General features: G+C 54.1%; 1 protein-coding gene across 4 annotated transcripts; it reads left to right on the forward strand.

Moving 5' to 3' along the window:
* The first annotated feature begins 1,696 nt into the window (after positions 1–1,696).
* On the forward strand, positions 1,697–24,309 carry APBB1 (amyloid beta precursor protein binding family B member 1). 4 transcript variants are annotated; one of them, XM_028484607.1, is made up of 14 exons: positions 1,697–1,796; positions 9,138–9,869; positions 15,475–15,650; positions 15,746–15,802; positions 15,886–15,971; positions 16,086–16,149; positions 16,587–16,736; positions 17,112–17,239; positions 17,631–17,745; positions 17,895–17,979; positions 18,255–18,338; positions 23,213–23,328; positions 23,472–23,648; positions 23,733–24,309. In XM_028484607.1, the coding sequence occupies exons 2-14, from the start codon at positions 9,152–9,154 to the stop codon at positions 23,898–23,900; spliced, it is 2,124 nt and encodes a 707-aa protein (XP_028340408.1). In that variant the 5' UTR covers positions 1,697–1,796; positions 9,138–9,151; the 3' UTR covers positions 23,901–24,309. The 4 variants fall into 4 exon arrangements, with proteins under 4 accessions (XP_028340408.1, XP_023974737.1, XP_054938607.1 ...); XM_024118969.3 differs by having other exon boundaries at positions 1,737–1,846; XM_024118968.3 differs by lacking the exon at positions 1,697–1,796 and adding an exon at positions 2,116–2,251.
* Positions 24,310–24,364: the final 55 nt, after the last annotated feature.

The following is a 24,364-nucleotide window of genomic DNA, read 5'->3' on the forward strand; positions in this document are numbered from 1 at the left end:
TCCACTTAGCAGCCAGAAGTGATCTAAAATGCAAGGGGGAACATGCCCCTCCCCTGCCTCAAAGTCTATGTTGATTTTCCATTGCCCTTAAAATAAAGTCCAAAACCCTAAGCCTAACATACAAGGCCCTCCTTGATTTGGCACCTGTCCACCTTTCCACCTCACCTTATGCCATTCTTCTCCACACCCATACTGGCCACCCATTATTGTACTTCCCCTTTGACTTGGAATCATTTTCTCTTCTCTTGGATAACCTCTATCTCCTTCACCCCTTCCCTTCACATAAGTGCCCTTCCATATGAAAGCCTTCCCAAACCTCCCCAGACCAAATTTAGTCCATTCACATAGCATCATGTACAACTTCAAAATACTCATCACATTTCTAAGCATATGTTTAATATCTCTTTCCCCTGTTATTCAAGCTCCCTGAGGGCAAGGACTCAGTCTTGTTTCTTTACAAGTTCCTAGCACCAAGGACACTGCCTCCCACATGATAATGATTTGTTGAGAGAGAATGATCTAATGAATGACACCTTTCTTCTTCTGGGTAACTCTTACTCATCTTTCAAGGACAAAGGTCACATGTTATACCCTCCAGGTTGGGTGACAGTCAAATCTGATTCATCTTTGGGTCCCTAGGACTTAGCTTGGGACTTGGTACATGGTTCATATATCATAGAAGTTTGTCTATTCATAATAAATTCTTGTCCAGGAGTTGATAACTTTTGAAGCTGAATGATGGGTATATGAGGGTTCATTATACTGTTCTGTCTCCTTCTGTTATATATATTTGAAATTTTCCATAACAAAAAGTTAAAACATTTATATTCACCTTAAATCAAGTGAAAGTGTAGTCAAAGATGATCTTGAGGCTTCTGGCTTAGGCAAGCAGTAGATGGTGGTACCACTCACTGGGATGGATAAAGTGGAGCTGCATCCAGTCGTGTGTGTGTGTGTGTGTGTGTGTGTGTGTGTGTGTGTGTGTGTGCGTGTTCATGCACACATGCACTGGGGAGGGTTCTTTTTCACCCCAGTGAAACTTCTTAGAAGGCCAATAAAGGGGATGAGACAATGGAGACAATGAATTTAGATTTGGACATTTTTAGTTTTAGGTACCTTGAGGGCATCTTGAGTCAGCTGCTCAGTAGTTAGTAGTTACAATAAATTAAAACGTCTGCCTTAGAGGAACAAGCCAGGAGAGGGTTTCTGGATGGTTATATTCCCCCTCTTTGAAAGCCTCTGTGCCGCTGACCTGACCACTGGGAACTCACTATCCAGGGAGTCTGTGCAATATTGGGCCCCATCATTCCTTCCTTCACACTTTTCATCCACATTCCCCCTTCTTCCTTCCCTCCTGTGAATCTCCACCAGGGAGCGATTCATTCTTCACACCTGCAAGGCCTTGGTGTCACAGTTTCATGTTCAGCAGCAGTGGTAGGGTGTTAAGAAACATCTGGGTTCCAGTTTGTTTCTCCCACTTACCTGTGACTGCAGGCAAGTCGCTTTACCTTTCTGAACCTCAGCATCTGCCTCTGAAAACAGGATGATCATAGTGGCGACTTCACAGGGCTGATGTGAGGACGAATGCATATAACGGGTTTAACACAGAGCCTGGCACCGTGTAAGCGGCCACTAAATAAGAGCTATTATTATCACCAACGCTGTGCCCTCATCGCTTCTCCACCAGGACGTCACGGAGTGTTGCCGCAAGAGCAGAGCAGGCTGCCTCCTTGGAGCCCCTCCCCGCGCGGCCGCGGCCCTGGCACTGCCACAGCCGCTCCGGCTCCAACCCCTTGGTGAGTCGCCCCGCCGGGGTGCGGGGCCAGGGCCCTGTGGGCCGCACAGGGTGAGTCCAAGGCCTCGTGGTGGAGGGCGGTGCCGGGTCGGGCGGGGGTCGTTGGAGGCTGGGGCAGCGCTCTGGAACCCTGGGACCCGGGCGCAGGGATGGCGGCCGGCGAGGGGCTTTGGGCCGCTGGACTCATCGAGGCCCGAGGGTCCCGTAGGGAGGGGCCCTCCGCTCGGCTGCCACCAGTGACGCCCCCGAGGGGCTCCCGCTCCCCGGCCCGCGCCCGGCCCAAGATGGCGCCCCGCCCCCACCCCCTGCCCCGCGCGCGCCTCCGCTGCTCCGGGCGCGGCCCCGCGGCCCGCGCGCTCCTGGGCGGGGGATGTTGTGATGGAGAAGCCGCCGCGGAGCCCGAGCCCTGCAGCCTGAGCCACCTCCGCCACCTGGGCCTGGGGCCTCCCCGCGCAGGTAGGAGCTTCCCCTGCCGGGACCCAGCCCGGGCGGTCGGATCCCGGCCCCCAGTGGCCGGCGGACCCCGCAGCCCGAGCTCCGCGGCGGCCCGCGTACCCCCGCCAGGCCCCATCTCCGCGCGCGGCCCTCCCACCGCGTATTCCGACTACCCTCCTGTTCTTCCCCTTACAAGGTCGGACTCTACTTCGGTCCTCACACCGTCCCCTCCCCGACCTTTACCTCCTGGCCCTCCGAGATGAATAGGGAGCGAGAAGAGGGGAAGGGAAGCGAGGGGCGGTGGGGGGGATGGGGGATGGGGGAGGGGAGGTCAAGGACTGGGAAGAGGACTTGTGGTGAGGTAAGCTCAGAGGCTGCACGGATTCCTGCAGGGTCCCAGGCCTGGAATCTGTCAAGCCGCATTCTGTTGCCTTCGGCGACCGAGGGGTGTGCCCTGGGGCCGGCTGTGTCCCTCCTCGGCCAGGAGGCCTAGCGCTGGCAGGAGCACCCATTAGGAGCAGCTTCCCCACTGCCAATTCAGAGGATATTTCGAACCTATTGAATCTGCCTGTGCGTTTCTTGCTTTCCCAGTACCTCAGAGTGCCAGCTCTCTCCACTCCTTAAAGCCAGAACCTCGTCTACACTTGATGTCTTTATTTCCTCACTTCCCATTCATTCACTTCACTCGGTGTTCTGTCTCTGGAACCCACGGAAACTGCTCAAGCCAAGGTCACTGGAGATGGCCATGTGGCCAACTCCAATGGACACTTTCCTATTACCCCCTTTCCATTTTCTAGTATTAGTGGTGTGTGTCAACTCTCCTTGAAACATTTTCCTGTTTCTGTCCTGCAGCATTGTCTGCTTCTCAATCTCATTTGCTACCTCCTTCCGCTCTCTTTAGATGCTGGTGGGGCTCTTGGTGCTTTCCTGGGCCATCTTCGCTCATTCTGCACTTTCTCCTCGGGTCCTTTATTCACTCTCAAGGCTTCAAATTTCATATATTTATATCATTCTCAGATTTATACATCTTGCCCAGATCTCTTTCCTGAACTCCAGACGCAATATCCAACTGGCCTCATGACATCCCCTTGGAAATCCAACAGGAATTCCAGACTCACTGATCCCAAGCTGTATTATCTTTCCTATGTTCCCTCTCTACCCCTTCTTTCAAATCTGTTCCTCCTTCAACTCTCAGAAATGGATACTTTCCAATCAGCTACCCAAGCTGGAATCCTGGGCAATATTCTAGATTAATCTGTCTCTCTCTCTCTCACTGTGTACATCTTTTGTCACCAAGTTCTGTTACATCCACTACCTAAGTATTTTACAAATCCATTCATTTCACTCCATCTCACCCACTGCTGCCAAACTTAATCTAGGCCACACACCCCCTTTTTTCCTTGATTGCTCTGATAACATACCCTCTTGCCTACCTTCTCTTAATACTCTAACGTAGTGTTTTCCTTAAAAATAAAAACCTATCTGATCATTTATTCATTCAACAAGTATGCTTTGAGCACCTAATATATACCAGGTACTGTCAGGCACTGAATATATAATTACGAGCAAAATAGACTGTGTCCTTGTCCCCATGGAGCTGACAGTCTAAGGGGAAAATCAGATAAGAATAAAATTACGAATGTAATAAGTACCATGAAGGGAAAGGTGAATGGTGCCTTGAGAACACACAAGAGCACCAGCTAAACCGGACTAGGAGGTAGGGAGAGAGGGTCAAGGAAGGTGTCTCTGAGAACAGGACATTTGACCAAAGAGGCAAAGGAATTAGACTGAGAGGGTAGGGGAAGGAGGGTCCAGGCAGAGGGGGAATCACGTGCAGACACCCTATGGAAAGAGAGAGCATGATGTCTTCGAGGAATCAAAAGAAGGCCAGTGATGCTGGACAGCAGAGTGCCAAAGCTGGAGAGGAAGGCTGAGCCGGACAATTTAGGGCATGTTAAGAATTTTGATCTTAAAGTCTTTGTCCTTGGTGTGGACTGTTGACGGTAGTGGATGCAGAGAGTCGATCAAGTCCAACAATTGTTCTTGGATAGAAAATCGTCAGTACTTGGGGATGGATTGAATGTGGGGAGTGAGGGAGAAGGTGGTGTCAAGAATGGTATTGCTACTTCTGGTTTACAGACAGAACTGATGGTCATGTCATTCCATGAGCCAGGATCCTGAAAGGACCAGTTAGGGTGTGGGAGAGAGAAACATGAGTGGATATGTTGGTTTGAGAGGCCTTTGAGACATCCAAGTGGAGATGTTGAGTAGAAAGTTGAATGTGTGTGTCTGGAGCTCAGATGAGAGGTCTGAAATGAAGGTGTACTTTTGGAAAGCATCAGTTTGTAGGGGGCACCTGAAGCTATGGGCATGAATGAATACCTGTGTCGAATATCGGGTGAGAAAGAGAAAAGGGCATAAGAACAAGCTGTGAGAAACTCCAGCGTGTAACAGCTGGCAGAGGATGAAGAGCCAGCAAAGGAGTGTAAGAAACCACCAGGCAGTAACGAGCGTAGGAAGAAAACCAGGAGATGTAGTGTGTGGAAGCCATGGATGAAAGCTGGATGAGAGGCCCGTGGTGTCAGATGCTGCTGAGAGTACAACCAGGATGAGGACTCCAAGTGTCTGTTGGATTACATGACACAGGGGTCATGTTGACCTTGGTAGGAGCTGTTACTGAGGCATATTGAGAGTGGAAGCAGGACTGGGAAGAGTGGAAGAGTGAGACCCAGGTGAGGATATGGCAACCATGAGTAAAGACAGCTCTTTCAAGAAGTTTGCAGGTGTGGGGGAGAAAAGAGAGTAGCAGGTGGCGCTGGAAGAATGTCAGGTCAAGAAAGATTCTGTGTTTAAGTTGGGGGATAGTGGATTCCACTGAGGAGTGGTTGATTAGGTAGAAGAAAAAAATGGATTAACAGTGGCATACAATTCCTGGAAAGGCATGAAAGGAAGGATTTAAATGACAGGTGAAGCAACTGGTTTTAGGAAAAAGGAGAGAAAAGGATTGGTGCTGAGTCAGTAAGTTTGTAGGTTTGAGGATGTTCCCTGGCTGATGGCTGCCATTTCCTCCGAGAACTGGGAGTGCGTTGGGGGTTGGGGGTCATCCTCTGAGAGGGAGGGATGATGAAGGGGGTGGTCCAAGGAGAGTCGTGTTCTTGTCTCAGGCAGGCCTTCGCCAATGTCTCGGTCAAAGTAAGCCTCGGGCTCCTATAGTGCCCTGTTGCTTCCCCATCAAAATAGTCAATCACTTATTCAACACATAGGGAGTGCTTAGAGTACTAGATACTGCCATTACACTGCATTGTAACGAGTTGTTCAGAGACTGTTTCCCTGCTAGACTGTGAGCTCCTTCGGGGAAGAGTCATTTCTTTATTATTCATCACTCTCCCCCCATGCCCAGCACAGTGCCTGGCATATAGTAAGTGGTCAGGTTAGAAGACCATTGACCTTGAGCAGGCCTCACCTGTCTACCCATGTGGTCTCCTATCAGCCCCTTCAGGCTTAGTGGCCACTCTTCTTTTAGCTCCTCCCCTGAGGGCTCCGCCCAGCTCCCTGCCTTGAGCCAGAATCCATTTGGCTCTTTCCATCCTTTGAGAGGCTCCAGGTATGGGTAGCGCCAGTGAGAGGGGAGAGGTTAGGTTGTGCCCCTTCTTGAAGGTATTGGGCAGCTGGTCATCCTTTGACCTTAAAAAGTGAGGTGAAGGAGACCGCACTGCTTTGGGCTAGGCGCTCAGGCTGTAGCAGTCTTCACACGGCAGAACTTCCCCCTTCCCTCCCCCGGTGCTTTCTGCCCCCATGACCAGATGGGCAGGCCTGCCCTGAAGTCACCCTGGTTCTTCACTGTCCCAGCCTCACGGGGCATGTGCCCTTCCCAGACCACACTTCCAAATGCGAAGGAGGTTGGTCCTGGCCTGAGCACTGAGAAACCTGGCTGCATACACTGCTGCTTCAGAGAAGGGCCTGGCATCCCTATGATGCTCTGAGTGTGGCAGAGTCTTGGGGTCTTCCATCTCCTGAAACTCACGGAGATGCCACTCAAAGGAACAGCCTTTGAACTAGGATATCGGTTTAAGCTAGCTCCCTCCCTCCCTCCCTCCCTTTTTTCCTAGATCTCAGGCCTCACCTGTCCAGGACCCCATCCTACTTCCTTCTCAGGGACCCTTCATCATTCTCCAGCACCCTCCCTGACACTCCCATCCCCAGCCCATGAGGCCACACAAGCCTGTCTCAGTGTCTATTCCCAATTAGCTCTGGGCTTCTCAGTTCCTATTCTTCTCACCCCTCCAGCCTGACCAGGGGCCCACTCTGTGCAGACGCACAGCACACTCTCTTTGGTAATGGGGTGGGAAGTTGAATGAGACAGGGTCTCAGATGTTCGGACAGAATGCAGTACTGGGTATGGTGAGCCAAGGAGGGAATGGGCACGTGAGGATGGGGATAGGGGACTGAACAGAAAAGACTTCCTGCTTAGGAGCTTTGACCGCTGAGCCAAGTAGTGAAACATGAGCAGAGGTCCTCACAAGGGGAGACAGGATTCCAAGCCGAGGGATCAGTGTAAACAAAGAGCCAGGGCCGTGTGAGTGTGACATGTTCTAGAATCCACCATACTTCCTGTGGCTGGAGCGTAAGGTGGGAAGGAGGCAGGACGGGGAGGAGGCCCGAGAGGTCATAGGGATTGGCTCAAGGAGGCTCTTGGTGATCTGCTAACGAGTCAGACATTATCCTGAAGGCAGTCATGAGCCATCTAATTTTTTGAGCTGGAGAGTGACACAATCTGGTTTCCATTTCTGGAAGATTACTGTGGTTCTGGGTAGAGACAGAGCTGTCTGTCTTTCTCATTTATGCCGATGGCCACGAGCTTTCTCATTGCCGAGGTGGAGCCATACCGAGCAGACCATCAGGTAGTTACATGTGAGGCAGACACGTGGACCGGGACCTTCTCACATTTATTTCACAGATGTGTGCATAGCCTTGTGCTAGGGTCTGAGGGGCTAGGAGTGATGGAAAGGCGAGCTACGGCTCCTGCCCCAGGACCCGGCACTGCGCCCGAGAGACGGCAGAGTCTTGCGGGGCAGCCTAAACACCTCCGTGCAGTCTGTGCTCAGGGTTGAGAGCTGCGCTGTGGAGACAGAGAGCACTGGGGCCATGGGTTCAAGGAGAGAAAGAACTCAGGGCACACAGGCAGGTGGAGAGCGCTCAGGTAAGAAACTGAGGAGAAAGGGCTGTGCAGCGGGAGTCTGAGGGGAAGGTGTGCCTGGGGGGCGGTCCTTAGGGGAGAGTTGCATGTTGTGGGGAGGTCAAGCAGGAAGAGAGAGCTCTGAGTGAGGGTATCAGGGAGGGAAGGATAGTGTCTAAGAGGGTCGGGCAGAGAGACAGTCGGATAATGGTTGGTCAGGGAGAATAAACTGTGAGGGGGTGGCCAGGGAGGGTCCAGGGAGTGAGCACATTATAGTGGGGGTCAGGGAAGGAGAGAAGCCTAGCAGTGGAAGGTCAGGGAGATGGGGAGGGTGGAATGGGGCTTTGAGGGCGAGATCAATCGTTAGGGCGATGGGCTTGGCTGATAGGAGGAGAAGGTGATCCACGAAGCGCTTCTGAGGATGCAGGAGGGGGTCCGAGGGGATAGGACTGGTGGGCTTTCACTGTGGGACAGGAGAACCCCTCACCTGAAGGGCAGGTGGAGGTTTGGTTGGGGCATGATGAGCAATGGTTGAGACGCAGTGACATGACCAGGGTATGTTTTCTGAAACTGGCAGAGGAGATGCTAAATGGGGCCTGGGGCAGCTGGGGGGGGGGGCAGATTCATACACTGATTCAACAAATATTTATTGAGTTCTTGCTCTGTGTCAGCACTGTGCGAAGCCCTAGGCATATACTACATTGAAAAAAAAACAAGAAAGACAAAATCCTCACCCACCATGGAACTGAAATTAGAGTCATGAGCAGACGATCATTAAACGAAGTAAATAATAACTTAGCTTGTCGGACGGTGTCGGGTGCTGGGGAGAGTTTGGGGATTGCTGGGAGGGGGCACGGTGGCCTACACATTTACAAAGGGTATTCAGGGAAGGCCTCACTGAAAAGGTGACACTTGGGAAAAGACCTGAAGGGCTGGAGGGTCCAGATCAAAGACTCCTGCAGTGACCCAGGCATGGGGCATTATAGGGGCTGGCAGAGGAATTGGTACCCGAGGTGAGATACCTCATAGAAACAGTCACCAAAATGTTGCTTCAGCTGGTCAGAGGAACCACGAATTGGAGCTGAAGGCCCTTCCGTTATGACCTGCCTTCCCAGGCCCTTGCCCTTGAGGGCTTGGTCTATGCTCATTCTCTCTTGTCCCCATGGTCCCTAGGACGGGGTGGGCTTGGGGGCTGATTGGACCCAGCGATTCATGATGATAGGAACAGAGCGTGGGGAGCTCACAGTGGTGGGGCTGTGCATAGGTAGCAGTGTGGCAGGAGGAAGGGGGCAGGCGGTGTCCAGTGTCCAGAACACACGAGCCAGTCCCTCACCAGCTGTGCCCCTGGCACAGCAAGTCCCAGTTGTATGAGCTGGGGGTGGGCATGCACAGAGAGCCATTGTGTGGAGTCTCTGCAGTTGGGAGTGAGGGCAGAGCAGGGGCTGGCTGTGCTATCCCGGCAAGCTCAGGGCTGGGGATTTGGGGATGGGGTGGACTGTGGGCCTGGGCCTGGTCAATGGGGGTGGGGTTTGAGCCGGTGGTGGTGGTGATGGCGGACAGAAGTCGAGCCCGGTTATTCTCCTGGGACAATAGCTCAGCAGACACAGCGGTGTACGCTGGCCTGCTGAGTGTAGGGAGATGAGGAGGTGCAGGGCGCAGGCCTGGGACAGAAGCAGGGGTGCTGCTATCCTGACCTGGAGGCTCAACGTGGTCTCCCCTCCCTGCCTGCAGGATCTGCCAAGGCCATGTCCGTTCCATCATCCCTGAGCCAGTCGGCCATTAATGCCAACAGCCACGGAGGCCCCGCGCTGAGCCTGCCCCTGCCCCTGCACGCTGCCCACAACCAACTGCTCAACGCCAAGCTGCAGGCCACGGCCGTGGGACCCAAGGACCTGCGCAGCGCCATGGGGGAGGGTGGGGGGCCCGAGCCAGGCCCCGCCAATGCCAAGTGGCTAAAGGAGGGCCAGAACCAGCTCCGGCGGGCCGCCACAGCCCACCGTGACCAGAATCGCAACGTGACCTTGACCCTGGCTGAGGAAGCCAGCCAGGAGCCCGAGATGGCACCCTTGGGCCCCAAAGGCCTGATGCACCTGTACTCTGAGCTGGAGCTCTCCGCCCATAATGCGGCCAACAGAGGGCTCCGAGGACCCGGCCTGATCATCAGCACCCAAGAGCAGGGCCCAGATGAGGGAGAGGAGAAGGCGGCAGGGGAGGCCGAGGAGGATGACGAGGAAGAGGAGGAAGAGGAGGAGGAGGACTTGTCTTCTCCCCCAGGGCTGCCGGAGCCCCTGGAGAGTGCGGAGGTGCCCCCCGGGCCCCAGGCCCTTGCAGACGGCCCCCGAGAGCATAGCAAGAGTGCCAGCCTTCTGTTTGGCATGCGGAACAGCGCAGCCAGTGACGAGGACTCGAGCTGGGCCACCTTATCCCAGGGCAGCCCCTCCTATGGCTCCCCGGAGGACACAGGTACCTTGTGGAGCTTGATATGGGGAATGTGGGAGGGCAAGAGGGCAGAGGGTGGGTCCCTCCATACAGAGGGTCAGCCTGGGCGTGAGTCACAGAGCCTGTATCCTCAGTCCTCAGCAGGCCATGCCCAGGTTTTCCTGAAGGAAATGGTCCCTACATTCAGAGAGTGCTTGAACAAGTTGATAGACCCATCCATCCCACACTCCCGATGGATGGTGGACTAGGTCTGTTTATGAGGCACTTACCAGGTACTGGCTCTGTGCTCAGCATTATCGTATGGAATCCTCACTATAACGTGAGGTAGATACCATAATTATGCCCATACTACAGGTGACAAAAAAGAGGCCTGGAGAGGTTTAGTCCGTTCCCAGGGTCACAGACAGTCTGAGATCACAGTAGAACTGAGATCTAAACCAAAGTCCAAGTGTAGACCCGAGCTCTTGGCCCTTATGCTGTCACCGATGCCTACAGCACGATGAGTCCAGGTGCACTCCGGGCTGTTTCCTAGAGGCAGCTCCTCCGCGCAGAGGTCTATTTGGAAAGACTGGGGTATTGTGTGCAGAGCACCACACTGGACGTTGCAAGAGTACTGTTTAGTCAGGAGTAAGATATTGACTAAAAGTTAGGAAACAAAGGGAGAATAAACATATGCTTTGTTGGGGTGGGGGGGATAGATATTAGGACTCCAAAGATCGACCATTAAGTGTGTCCCATGTAAATAAGTTGAGTCTCTGCATTTGCTAGTGTCACATAGAGATGCAGACAGCTGAGGCGCGAAGGGCAAAGATAATGGGCTGCAGCCACAAGCCTGGGCTGGATGTTAGTGTAAGGAAAGACTCCTCCCATACCAGGCAGCAGGCACCTTACCCAGACCCCAAACTGAGGGACCTTTGCAGGGAGCATGCAGTTCACATGAGCCAAGGGCATCATGTCATCCCCTTTCAAAGAACTTACTATGGACATTTTCAGACATATACAAAAATAATAGAATAACGAGCCTGATTTACCCATGACCCAGTCTCAACAATTAGCAACACGTGGCTAACCTTGCCGCATCTATACCCCCACCTACTCCTGGGCCCCAGCCTAGGTGATTTTGAAGCAAATACATCCGTAAATGTTTCCTCATGCTTTTTTTTTGGCTGCACCGTGTGGCATGCGAGATCTTAGTTCTCCAACCAGGGATCGAACCCACGCCCCCTGCAGTGGAAGCTCGGAGTCTTAACCGCTGGACCACCAGGGAGGTCCCCACTCATTCAGGCCTTTCTGAAAGATAAAACTCTTTTGAAAAAATATCCACAATATCAATATCATGCCTACGGATATTTAGCAATAATTCCTTAATATCATCGAATATCCAGTCAATGTTTACATTTCCCAGTTGTCTGATAAACGTCCTCCCCACTCTTTTTAAAAAGTTTTGATTCATTGCATCAATATCCAAATAGGAACAGACCTTTTGATAGTCAATATGTCAAGGTTTCTTTTGATCTATACATTATTCCTCCATCTCTCTATTTTTGCTCGCAGTTTTGTTGATGTTGTTTTAATTGAAGCCGCTGTGTTGTTTGCCCTGGGCTTTCCGTGGTCTGGATTTGCAGACCCTCCCTGTGTGGTGTTGAACATGTTCCTCTTCCCCTGGATTTCCTGTAAATTGGCAGTGAATTCTAGAGCCTTGATCAGATTCAGATTTGAGGTTTTTTTGTGTTTTGTTTTTGTAAGAACACTTCACAGGTGGTATTGAGTAATTCTACCAAAGACAAAGTCTGATTGCCTGTCTTTAGGGGGATGTTAGCGGCAGTCAGTGGTCATCGCCTGGACCCCTTTTGCAGAGAACAGCTACTACTCCACTCCAGCTGGTTATTTATAGGGTTAGGTGGGGGGAAATGTAGTCTCAATGGAGCCAGTTAATGTGACTTTTCAAGGGAAACTGAAAATTAGATATCGATGTGAAACATCCCAATTTCTAAATGTTAGCAACCAAGTCTGTTTTTTAAAAAAAGCACCATGCAGGCCAAACAAAATCTATCTGAGGTTTACATCAGACTGCAGGCTGCTTATTTGCAACCTCTGCCTTAGGGGGTGTGAATCTGGGGCCAAATAATGGAGAGCCTGGCTGCTCTGGGGCCCCTGAGTGGTCACTGTAGTGGCCACTCCTGTGAGCTTTCTGGGAGTGGGAAGACAGAACTGCTGAAGAGCTGCTTCCCAGCTGGGTGTGGGCAGTGACCTCAGCAAGGGAGCTGGTGTGGCGAGAGGATGGGCAAGGATCAAGCTCTGCTGGAGGCTGTGTTACCTGAGGGTAGCAGAAGGGGCTGCGTCACTGCCTCTTTTGTAACTGTGTTGCTGTGACCAGGAAGGCCACAGAGGAGGTCTGGGCTCCTGTAGGCATGTGGTAGAATTGAGCAAACATTATTTTCTCCCTCCCACCCTAGGATCTCCACAAAGTTGTTGATTGCATACATAAGTATATGAATGAATGAGTGATGACCAAATGATGAATGATGAATGAATGAACTTTCCTACCTGTGTTGGTTTCATACTGGGAACCCACTGTGTTGGGTTCATACTCAGTGCCAGGCCTTGTCCTAAATGCTGAGAATACATACTGCGGGGGACAGATGTTCCTGCCCTCAACGGCACTCACAGTCTAGGGTGGAGACAGAAGTAAACAGGTAGTTTGGGCCCTGGGGTGGGGGAGGTGCAGGAGGGACATCACGCACCCTGCCTGTGTGCATGGTCGGGGAGAGGGTGTGGGTCAGTTTTGAGAAGCGACCTTTACACTGATGCTGGAAGGAGGAGTGGCTGGTGCCAGGTGAAGATTGAGGGGAGGGAGGCTGGGCTCAGGGAGGATAAGGGGCGTGTCCCAGGCAGGGAGAGAGAGACCAGAGGTACGGAGGGGGGTCAGAGGTAAGGCTGAGAGGCAGGCGATTAGGGGCTCATAACAGCAAACAAACCTTGTAGAGGAATGTGGGTTCTATCCTGAGGGCAAGGAGAAAACAATTAGAGTATTCACCTGGAGAGAAGGTTAGCATTTTGGAACAGTCATTTGGGATGCAGCATGCAGCTCAGACTGGGGGAGACTTAAACAGGAAGAGGGAGACCCTCCGTGAGGCTGCTGCATTGACCCTGGTAGAAGATACTAGTAGTCTGGACTACGGGCGTGCGTGGGGGTGGGGAAAGGAGAGCGTTCCTGACTCCTGAGCAAATGACTACATCTGGCTTAGCCTGGGAGGCATGCGTGGGTGAATGAATGATACATGAACCTCTGAGTGCGTGGAGGAGTGCCGGAATGAATTGGTGCAGGAGTGAAAGTGTACATTCCTGAATAAATGCGTGCTTGTGGAAGCAAAGGCCGGGGTGGGGCTGTGCTTGGAAGGAGACGTGCCAAGCTCCAGAAGGGCCTCCCAGATGGTCAAGTGGGGAGAGCGGCCCCTCCAGGACAGATCGGAAGGATGAAGCTCTTTGAAGCAGGAAGGTGCAGGCTGACAGGGATGGCAGATGGATTGGTGTGTGTGACTCAGTCAGAAGATGGTGAACTGGTCCGCAGATTCAAGGGGTCTGTGACCCTTCAGGAAGAAAGGTGTGGCTCTGGGGGGCACGTCTGCCCTGGGTGTGGGGCTCCTGGAAGGTTTGGCGGGAGAGCCCTGAAGACGATGGAGGGTCTCTGGGGAAAAGCGGGCATTCTAATTCCCTAGGGCCTGAGGGGAGGGGAGGGTGGGGGGGAAAGAGGCAGTAATGGGTACCTAGAGGCTGGATGGGCAAGAAGAGCCCCTCCTCTGTGGGCCCACCTCATTTGGAAGCTGAGGGCAGTGAGGCAGCTCATCCCAATGACTCTCACATCAGGTATGCAGCCACCTTGGTATAACCACGCCCACTCCCAGCCCTCCGTGCCTGTTTGCCCAGCAGCCTGGGTCTGGGGATTGCCTGTCCCTCAGTGCTGCCTCTTGGACCAGTCAGGATTCCTGGTTTCCCTGGTAACGGGAAGCACGTCAGCAGTCTGGGCGCTCCCAGCCGGTCCTGGTGCTGCGGTTGCCGAGGAGACGCTGCAGCCTAGCTGGGCCCTGGCAGGTGAGGGGGGTTGGTGCTGGGAAGCCCCAAGCCCGGCCTCAAGCTTGCTGGGACCCAGCCCCCGAAGCCCACTCTCCGCTCGAACTGCTGGGCAGGTTCTGGGCAGGGGAGGGATCCCTGGGAGCCTTGAAGCCACACCCTGTTTGTACTGAGAGCTCTAGGCTTTGCAGGGCCCCAGGTAGCTGGGGTATTCCCGAAGGGCTGAGCCTCCTGGTGTCCCTAAGACTGGGCTTGACTGTGGCACTGAGGGGACCGCTTTGGGGTGGGATGGAGATTCAGGATTGGGGGGAGGGGACGCAGGATTAGAAAGAAGAGATGTGAGCAGGGAAGGCTGGGGTCTCATGAGCCCTACCCCACATCCCCACCCCAATGGGGTCCCCTTCCCTGGTGGTCCTGGCCCCTCCCTAGCGAGCTCCAGGCGGGGGAGGATCTTGCCTGGCAGGCGCTCTGCCCTGGTGAGAAGGGGGCGGGATGAGCTTTTCTCTGCAGCCCAGCACCAGGCTGTGAGCCCAGCTGGCTGGGCTGGAGGGGCTGTGAGGAGGGAGGGTGGAGGCAGGAGGGGCTGGGAGCAAGCGCCATGTTCTCCCAGGACTTCTTCCTGGCCATCGTCCTGCAGGACAGTAGCCCAGGTGAGGGGCAGCACGGGCCTGGGCATGATGTGGGGCGGGGCTGGCAGGGAGCACAGAAGTGGTGGAGGCCTGAGCTGGGCTGCAGGGCTGGAGTGGCGTGGCTCTGCGGGGGGAGGAGGGGCTATGTCACAGGTGCGCGGTGTGTGTGCATGTGCATGAAATGTTTGCCTGCATTCGTGTGTGGCAAGGGTTAGGTTGTGGGTGTCTGCGGTATCTGCACACATGTGGCAGAGGTTGACATATGTTGTGTGTCTGAATGTGCATTCACTGTCTGTGTGGTACCCACACATGTTTTGGGGGGTCATTGTGGGTGTGGTCTCTGCACACACGTGTGGCAGGGCCTGGACTGTATCGCTGTATGTGCGCACTCCTGTGTATGATGGCCGCATCAGTGGATGGCTGGAGTTGGTGTGTGTGTGTCTGCCCCTGCACATGCGCGTGCACCTGTATGCAATACCTGCTGTCTGTGCAGGTGTCTCCTGTGTGTGCACACCCTTGGGTTTGTGGTGGCTGCACAGGTATGTAGTAGGGCTTGTATATGTTGTATGTCTGTGTGCACCTGTGTGTGCAGGAGCTGCTAAGTGTGTGCACCTGGGATCCGGGTATGTATGACAGGAGGTCATTTGGGGTCACTCAACCTTCTTCCCTTCTCTCTGCCTCCCTCCTTCCCTCTGTGTGGCCATATTAGCCAGGAGCAGAGCCCAGGAGGAGACCTGAGTCACGGCTCATGCTGGGGGCCCCCCATGCTGTGACTCCAGACTTCAGGCTCTAGGAGGAAGCAGGAACCTTGTGCTGGAGCCCTTCCCCTGCCCTTCCTGCACCATGGGGTCTTGGGAGGGGACTGGGCGCAGCACCCACGATTTGCTTGTTGGGTGGGCAGACCCTCACCGAGACCCCCCACCTGGCAGATTCCTTTTGGAACCCGAACGCCTTCGAGACGGATTCCGACCTGCCAGCTGGATGGATGAGGGTCCAGGACACCTCAGGGACCTACTACTGGCACATCCCAACAGGGACCACTCAGTGGGAGCCCCCGGGCCAGGCCTCCCCGTCACAGGGGAGCAGCCCCCGAGAGGAGTCCCAGGTGAGGCTCGCGGGCCTGATGGTTTTGACCTGGGGGGGAGGGTGGCGCTGCTGTTGCTAGATGAGCCACCCACCCCTGGCTCCCACCCCTCCTAGCTCACCTGGACCGGCTTTGCGCATGGAGAAGGCTTCGAGGATGGAGAATTTTGGAAGGTGAGTGAGGGGACCTCCTTCACAATGGAGGAGCTGGAGAAGGGGCATCATTTTGGTCCTGATTCCTCTCTCCCCTTCCCAAGGATGAGCCCAGTGAGGAGGCCCCGATGGATTTGGGACTGAAGGACCCTGAGGAGGGGACGTTGCCTTTCCCAGCTCAGAGCCTCAGGTAAGTGGGAAGGCATGACACAGTGGGCTGACAGTGGGATGGGTCTGTCTGGAAGGGACCTTGGGACAGCTCCCCGTTTGGGGGCCTGTACCAAGTGTTACCATCTGCCTCTAGCCCAGAGCCGTTGCCCCAAGAGGAGGAGAAGCTGCCCCCACGGAATGTCAACCCAGGGATCAAGGTTTGTTCAAGACCAATGCCCGTTCCCACGTTGGGCCCCTCTGTGTACAGGAATGCCTCTTGGGTCATGTTCTGCGGGCCTCTCTGGTCTCAGTACAGCTTCCCAGGTCCTGAGCTCTTGAAGTCTCAGCACAGACCCCTGTGTCTGAGCGGGAGGCACTTCAGTTTTTAACTCAACCGGTCCCGTGGCCTGGCAGGGGGCTGTTCCAGGCTTGGCTCAGATGCTTCCTTGACTGGCAGGGGTCTCCTCTGAGACCAGCACCCCTCCTGCAACTATATCCTGTTTGTAGAGCCTCTTAGTCTTATACCCTCCCACCGGCCGTGTTCTGAGTCAGGAACTCCTCTGGCCTCAGCAAACCTCCTTGCGTCCTGGGCTGGGGGCTCTTCCGATTTTAGCTCAGAGCCTCTATCTCCCACCCCCTGTTTTGTGTCTGGCAGTGTTTCGCCGTGCGCTCCCTTGGCTGGGTGGAGATGACGGAGGAGGAGCTGGCCCCTGGCCGCAGCAGTGTGGCAGTCAACAATTGCATCCGTCAGCTCTCCTACCACAAAAACAATCTGCACGACCCCATGTCTGGGGGCTGGGGGGAGGTGAGGGCCTGAGCTGGCAGGGTGGCCGGGCAACGGAGAAGTGAAGGGAACTGGGAGAGCTGGGAGAGCCCAGCTGCCGCCACAAGGGCTGGGGAGGGAGGTGTACACCCACCAGGTGACAGCCTGTGAGATGGACGTGTGACTCCACGTTGGGACCTTGGGAGATGGTTGTTTAATGGCGATGGGGATGATAAAAGGAGTCTCGTTAGAGATGACAGGTGTGACCTTTACTAGAGTGAGGCTGCAGGGTGGCTGGTCCGACACCAAAGCAAGGGCCCTCGAGCTGTGGCTCACCCTCCCTCAAGCTGGAAGTGGCAAAGATCAGCCACCTTCCCAGCTGGGGCACCGCTGAGCGTCTGCTTCCTGGGCCTGCAGGGAAAGGATCTGCTGCTACAGCTGGAGGATGAGACGCTAAAGCTGGTGGAGCCGCACAGTCAGGCCCTGCTGCACGCCCAGCCCATCGTCAGCATTCGCGTGTGGGGCGTCGGGCGGGACAGCGGAAGGTGGGAGCAGGGCCGGGGATCCTGGGGCGGGGGGCAGTCAGAGTGGGGCCCTCCTCCCTAACTCTGCTCTTTGCCTCTCTTGTGCTGCCGGACCCAGAGAGAGGTACTATGCCTAATTTGCCTTGACCGTTCCTCTTCCCACACCTGGACCAGATGCCATGAAGCACCCAAGTTCCCCTATTCTGCCCTGCCCCTTCCTGCCCGCTGTGCTCGCCTATTGTCCTCGACCTCGGCATGCTTGCCTGCCTACCCTCCGGCCAGAAGGCAGCGCCCGCAGGACCCCATCCCGAGGGCAGACGCCCTGGAGGAGCTGCGATGGACGGGGAGGGCGTGGGTGGGCTGGAATGAGGCTCAGCACTGGGAGACGCTGAGGTGCCCCTCCCCCCAACAGGGACTTTGCCTATGTGGCTCGCGATAAGCTGACCCAGATGCTCAAGTGCCACGTGTTTCGCTGTGAGGCACCTGCCAAGAACATCGCCACCAGCCTGCATGAGATCTGCTCTAAGGCACGGCCCCCTTCGCACCCTGGACTAGCTGCCACCTTTGCCCTACAAGGATGTGGGTGGGGTCACTGAGTCGGGGTCGGGGGCTCCAGGGCTGTGAAGCCTAACACACCCTCCCTCGCTCTTCCCCCTCCCCCTTTCCCCTTCCGCAGATCATGGCCGAACGGCGCAATGCCCGCTGCTTGGTAAATGGACTCTCCCTGGACCACTCTAAACTTGTGGATGTCCCTTTCCAAGGTCAGTGTCACCACCCTGCCAGGTCTGTCTCAGCTTTGTTGGCAAAGGTGGGGTGACCCAAGAAGAGGCACGAGCTACTGGACAGAGTGATAGGAAAATGGAGACTCAATTCTTTGGGTCAAATAAGTGGAGGGACTTTGGTTAAAGGGAGGCAGGGGGAGGGGGTGGAGGTAGGGCCTTGTCTGGGTGAATGTCCAGCTTATCCCCGGGTCGTGGGGACTGGGAGTGAGGAAGATCTGCCACTATGAGTGATCCTCTTCTTTTTTCCCCCGCAGTGGAATTCCCAGCGCCTAAGAATGAGTTGGTACAAAAGTTCCAAGTCTATTACCTGGGGAATGTGCCTGTTGCTAAACCTGTTGGTATGTGTGTCCTTTTTCACGCAGGGACCACCTCCTTGATCCCCAAACTCTGCTCCCACCCTCTGCCTCCTCCTTCTACCAGACCTTCCTCATGCTGATGTCTCCCTGCCCTTCAGATGCGTCCCACCTCCTGTACTTCTGTCCCAGCAGCACTCCGTACCCTGCCTTCACTCACTGTGAACCAGTGAACCAGGCATATAGGGAGACCCACTCCTGAATCCCGCAGAAAAGCTTTGGTTAGGTTGGGAGGCAGATCTTTGATGACTGGAGACGCTGGAGCAGCCGGGAGCTGGGTTTGGTATGCGCCGTGAGCATCTAGAGAGGAAGCAGTGAGCGTATTGGTCAATGGGCTTTATTGTTTGTAAAGTACTCCCTTATACGTCATTTAATTCTTGAGGATCCCGTGAGGTTGGGATTATGATGATACCCATTTTATAGATAAAGAAACCGAGGGTAGAGACTATTAGGTCCACTCTTATATTTCTAGTGCTTTTACAGTACCTGTTATGTACTTGTTCATTCACTTAGCAAATACCTATGAAGCCTACCATGTACCAGGTCCTGGGAGAACAGTGGCCACAGCCCTGCTTTCATGGAGGTTACAGGAGATTACAGTAGAACAAAAAGAGGAATAAGTCAAATAATCACACAAATAAATGTAAAATTACAAGTTGAGTCATTCGCTGAAAGAAAGTAGCAAGATGCTATGAAACTGTGTAAGAGGAGCCTCATTTAGTCTAGGGAGTCCGAAAAGACTTGAGAAAGTGACATCTGAACTGAGATTTTAAAAATCAGTAGGATCTAATGTGGCCAAGTGGGATGGAGACAGGAGTAAAGCGGGAAAGATCACTCCAGGCAGAGTGAACGGTGTGAGGACCCATCATGGGAGGCACCTTGGTACTTCAAAGGCATTGAGAGAAGGCCAGCCATGCCAGATGAGGCTGGGAGCTCGGCAGCAGTCAGGTCCTGCGGGACCTCATAGGCCATGTTAGTGATTTGTTCTTCATCCTAAGGGCGGCAGGGAGTTATAAGAGGATTTCTCTCGAGTGCACTAGGCGTAATCATTTGAGTTTTGTCACGCTCACCTTGGCTATACCAGTGGAGAAGGCTGCTCAGCAGGTGGAGGGGGACGTGGGAACCCAGGAGGATCTTGCAGTAGTTGTGGCCAGTAATGAGAACATCTTGGACTGTGCTGGGGCTGAAGAGGAGTGTGTGGATTCAAGAGATGATTAGACAATTAAAGTCAGCAGGCCTTGGTGATTGGTTGGATGCGGGGTGAGGGACAGAGGCGCTAAGGCTGAGCCCCGGCTTCCTGGCTTTTGGAGCTAACCAGATAGTGGTGCCATTCTCTAAAGCTAGTAAGCATTGGAGGAGGCCAATTTTGGTTTGGAGATTTGAGTTCAATTTTCAGACGTGCTGAGTTTGGTATGCCTTCAGGAAGGTGAGCGGCAAACTCAAATTGGCATCTGGATTCACGGAGGAGGGATCTGGGCTGGAGATACAAATGTGGGCATCACTGGGTTAGAGAGGTAATCAAAGCCACGAGCGTGGAGAAGATCGAGCCCGGAAAGTAGGCAGCCACTGCGAGAAGGCAAATGAGCCTAGGCCTGGCGGTGAGCTCCTCCAACATTTAATGGACAGGAGGAGCGAGGTCAGAGGGGAAAAAAAAGAGACGGCTTTAAGAAATGGTTGGGTGTCATGTCAAAAGACACTTAGGAAGAACTCGACAGTGTTGGGTGAATGGATAAACAAACACACAAATGAAAGAATGCCTCAGATGACATAGCCCAGGAGATCGTAGACCAAGGACTCTAACCCTGGTCATCTTCAGTTCTCTGCTCTTCCTCTCAAACCATGCTGACTAATGACCAGCACCTTACTTACATTCAGTGAGGGAACCTTCTTAGAGAGGGTGGGGATTCAGCTGGGGTTTGAAGGAAGGCCTGGATGTGCAGAGAGGAGTGGATTGGATTCCGTGGCACTGCCGCAGATGAGAAGCTGCAGGCAAGAAAATCCTGCTGGGGGAGCAGGAAGGCGGCGTGGCTGAGCCCTTCACCTTTGTGCTAGTTTCCTCCTCCCACTCACCCTCAACTTCACGCCTCTTCCAGTTACTCCCCTACTCCCCTATCCACCTGCCACTCACATAAGTTCTCACCACATTAAAGCAACTGTCTGTAGCCCTTGACGGCCCCTCTGCCGTCCATCAGCTCAGTCGGTCTGCTCTGTTGAAGCCGCAGCTTTCACACAGTAGTCCCTAAACTCACTTCATGCTTGATTTTTGTTTTTTTTTTTATAAATTTACTTATTTTTTTAAATTTATTTTTGGCTGCATCGGGTCTTCGTTGCTGCGCGCGGGCTTTCTCTAGCTGCGGAGAGCGGGGTCTACTCTTCGTTGCGGTGCGTGGGCTCTAGGCGCGTGGGCTCAGTAGTTGTGGCTCGCAGGCTCTAGAGCGCAGGCTCAGTAGTTGTGGCGCACGGGCTTCGTTGCTCCGTGGCATGTGGGATCTTCTCGGACCAGGGCTCGAACTGTGTCCCCTGCATTGGCAGGCGGGTTCTTAACCACTGCGCCACCAGGGAAGTCCCACTTCATGCTTTATTTATGCTCCCTGTTTAACCTCCATGAGTTTAACGTTGGTCCCTCCCGAAGCTGCAATATTCACTCATTAATCATTCATTCATCAACAAGGAGTGCCTGATTTGCGCCAGGCACTACTCTAGGTTCTTGGTATATGTTAGTGAGCAAAACTGACCAAGATTCCTGCCTTCAAGTAGCTGCCATTCTATTCAGGATCGATGAAATAAGTAAATTATATAGTATGTTAGAAGGCTACAACTGAGATGGAAAAAAAAAATAAGCATAAGGGGGATTGGGAGCTTGGGGCTGGGGTCAGGGTGTAGGTTTCAGTCCTGAGCTGTTACCAAATAGACTTTTTCCAGGCCGCCTAGTTCCACTGCGCCCCCGCCTACATGCTGCTTCTCGCCACCCTGGGGCCACAGGTGCCGCCCGCACGGCTCCGTCTGCTTATTAAGCAGTGTGACTTTGATGTACGGTCTACACTCATGACCTCTGAGCTTTTCCATTGACTCGCATCAGTGTCATCCACATCTGGGCCCTCTGCAGGCTGCCCTGGCCCGCCCACTCCTGCCCGTGCTGTGACCCTTCTGTGGCTCCTGGGTTGCTTGGTTATACCGGTTGGGGTGCATTTGCCCATGTTGCCTCGAGGGTGACTTGCTCAAGCATCTGGAATTCCTTCAGTAGATAAGCCCTGTGCTAGGACTGGGGACACAGACATGAATTAAACTTGGTTTCTGTCCTTGAGATGGCCACAGCCCAGTGTGGCGAAAGGTTTCCCAGCAGTTACAAGATGTGCTGAGACGTGTCCCAGCAACACCCTCTCTGCCCTACAGCAGGGAAGGCCTCCCAGGTGGGCCCTGGGTGAACTCTGAAGCGTGAGAATTGGGGGTTTCGCAGACAGTCAAGAGGGGAAGGGCCCTCTAGACAGAGGCTTTTCCCTCAGTTACAGTCTGTCCCTCAAGGGCATCCTCTTCTCTTACTTTGTATTCCCCATCTGCCTAGCTGGGCATTCGCCAAGATTAGATGTTAATAATGGTACATAAATCGTTTCAAGCTCAGGGAGCAGTAAAATACGAAGCTTGACAGATCGGATGAGGCCAGTTTTTGGAGTACCTCATGCTTAGGAGAGGAGTTTGGCTTTGATCCAGCCAGAGGTAAGACTAGCAAGGCCAAGATGAGGGAGAACTTTCGAGGAAGATCTGTTTTCTGCCCTCAAAGGGTCCATGTGTTCTGCTCCTAGTGGGAGCCCAGAGGCACTGAAAGGGGCAAGAGGGCCCAAGAGCAGACCACAGAGGTGTGTGCTTTTGCGTTGGCATCGTTCACTCTAAATTCTTCACTGCGATGGTACCCAGATGACACACAGCCAGCTCACGAGTAGTGCAGGGAACAGAACCCATGCCCCACCATGCCAGTGTGCTCCTGCCTTGGTTCTCTGCTGAGTACAGCAAAAGTGGGATGCATGGGTGGAAATGTTTAACAGCAGTTTGAAGTAGAGGAGATATTGTTACAAGGGAAAGTTGATTGATCTAAAAGCCAGGAGCCTTGGGTTCCTTGGCTTTTGAGCAAGTCATAGAAATTACTGAGTACAACTAAGATTTTGACAGCACTCTGGTTCTGAAACTAGGACTATAGGCGAGGGGCAGGGGAAAGGCCTGGTTAAGAACCCAGGCTCTGGAATCAGACTGCTTGCCTACAGATCCCCATTTCTTAGTGTGACCTAAAGTGTACTACCTGATTTCTATCAGCTTCAGTTTCCTTATCTATAAAATGGAGATGAAGGGATCTTTTGTGAGATCGTAAATGACATAGTGCACTGTAATGACTTAGCACGGTATGACACAAGAGTAATGACACAAGAGTAAAAAACATTCCTCAAATGGAAATCTTTAAAACAAAAATGAAGGTTGGGTCTTGAGGACCGGATAGGACTGGCCTATAGGGGCTGATTTGGACGGGATTGTGGTGTGAAGCACTGGAATGTCTGAATGTGGAGAGCAAGGTATGGAGAGGATAGAGCTTTGGGGGGTCAGTCTGCTCAGGAGGCTGGAGAAAGAGAGTCAGTGAAGCAAACCAAGCTTAGGATTCAAGGTGGAAGAGGCTAGAAAAGTGCCAGTCACTGAAGCCAAGCAGGAGAGTACCAAGGAAGGGATACAGCATCATCCAGGCGCTGTAGGCTAGTGAAGTGGGGATGGAGCAAAGGCCCTGGGCTCGACTGGGCAGAGCTGGAAAGTCTAGTGTAGAGCGGGGGGTATCCTCTCTCCACCACCGGCAGTGCCATGTTCATATCCTTATCTTTCAGGGGTAGATGTGATAAATGGGGCCCTGGAATCGGTCCTGTCCTCCAGTAGCCGTGAGCAGTGGACCCCAAGTCACGTCAGCGTGGCCCCTGCCACCCTCACCATCTTGCACCAGCAGGTAAAGACCTGGGTGGAGAAGGTATGGAGGGGCCTTGCCACGGAGGGGAGACCGGGAATGAGGGGAAGGGCCGTCAGTAAGATGGACGCACCCAGTGTAAGAGGGGCGGGCTACTCCTTTCCAACTGGCTCCCCTCCCCGCAGACGGAGGCAGTGCTGGGGGAGTGCCGAGTGCGCTTCCTGTCCTTCCTGGCCGTGGGCAGAGATGTCCACACGTTTGCATTCATCATGGCTGCCGGCCCAGCCTCCTTCTGCTGCCACATGTTCTGGTGCGAGCCCAATGCTGCCAGCCTCTCCGAGGCCGTGCAGGCTGCGTGCATGGTAAGCGGGTAGGGTGGTGGAGCGGTGGCACCCGGCCCACACTGGGTAGGCTGGAGCGTGACTGCCCCTCCCGCCTCTCTGCAGCTCCGCTACCAGAAGTGTCTGGATGCCCGCTCCCAGGCCTCCACCTCCTGCCTCCCGGCACCCCCAGCTGAGTCGGTTGCGCGGCGTGTAGGGTGGACCGTCCGCAGGGGCGTTCAGTCGCTGTGGGGCTCCCTTAAGCCCAAACGGCTGGGGGCCCACACGCCCTGAAGCCCTCAGTGCTCCCTCCACCTGCTTGCATTGGGCCCCAGGGAACTCAAGGGCATGGGGCAGGGAGGGGCCCTACAGGTTATTCTTAGACTTCAGGCCCCGCCCCCGCCAGAGTTGCCCCTCCCCAGTAGCTGGGGATCCCTGCCTAGGGGCTGGGGAGGGAGATCTAATCCTGTAAGGAAGTGACAATACTGGGTTGATGAGAAGAGGAGCAGGAAGCAAGGCCAGCCCCAGGCTCTCCATCTCCACGTTTCCGGTGGAGCAGGAGGAACTGGTCTAGGCCAGGCCCCATCTTCGTAGGGTCCTGCAGGGACAGAAGGAGGGGACTGGTCCCGGCGTGGGTCCCCTTCCCTTTGTTCCATGGGCGCCTCTGCTGTACTGATATCACTAATAAAGTCTGCCCTGCTGAGCTGTGTGCCTTCCTGTGCCTGTACCACACCATCACTCCTGGTACCCAGATCCCT

This window comes from Physeter macrocephalus, unplaced genomic scaffold, assembly GCF_002837175.3.
Source record: "Physeter macrocephalus isolate SW-GA unplaced genomic scaffold, ASM283717v5 random_175, whole genome shotgun sequence".
NCBI classification, from domain to species: domain Eukaryota; kingdom Metazoa; phylum Chordata; class Mammalia; order Artiodactyla; family Physeteridae; genus Physeter; species Physeter macrocephalus.

Excerpts from the sequence above, each read along its gene's own strand:
- APBB1 (XM_028484607.1), top strand. The coding sequence starts at position 9,152 with ATGTCCGTTCCATCATCCCTGAGCCAGTCGGCCATTAATGCCAACAGC. Across the intron at positions 15,651-15,745 it reads GCCCCCGAGAGGAGTCCCAG|CTCACCTGGACCGGCTTTGC; the intron begins GTGAGGCTCGCG and ends CACCCCTCCTAG. Across the intron at positions 23,649-23,732 it reads CCGTGCAGGCTGCGTGCATG|CTCCGCTACCAGAAGTGTCT; the intron begins GTAAGCGGGTAG and ends GCCTCTCTGCAG.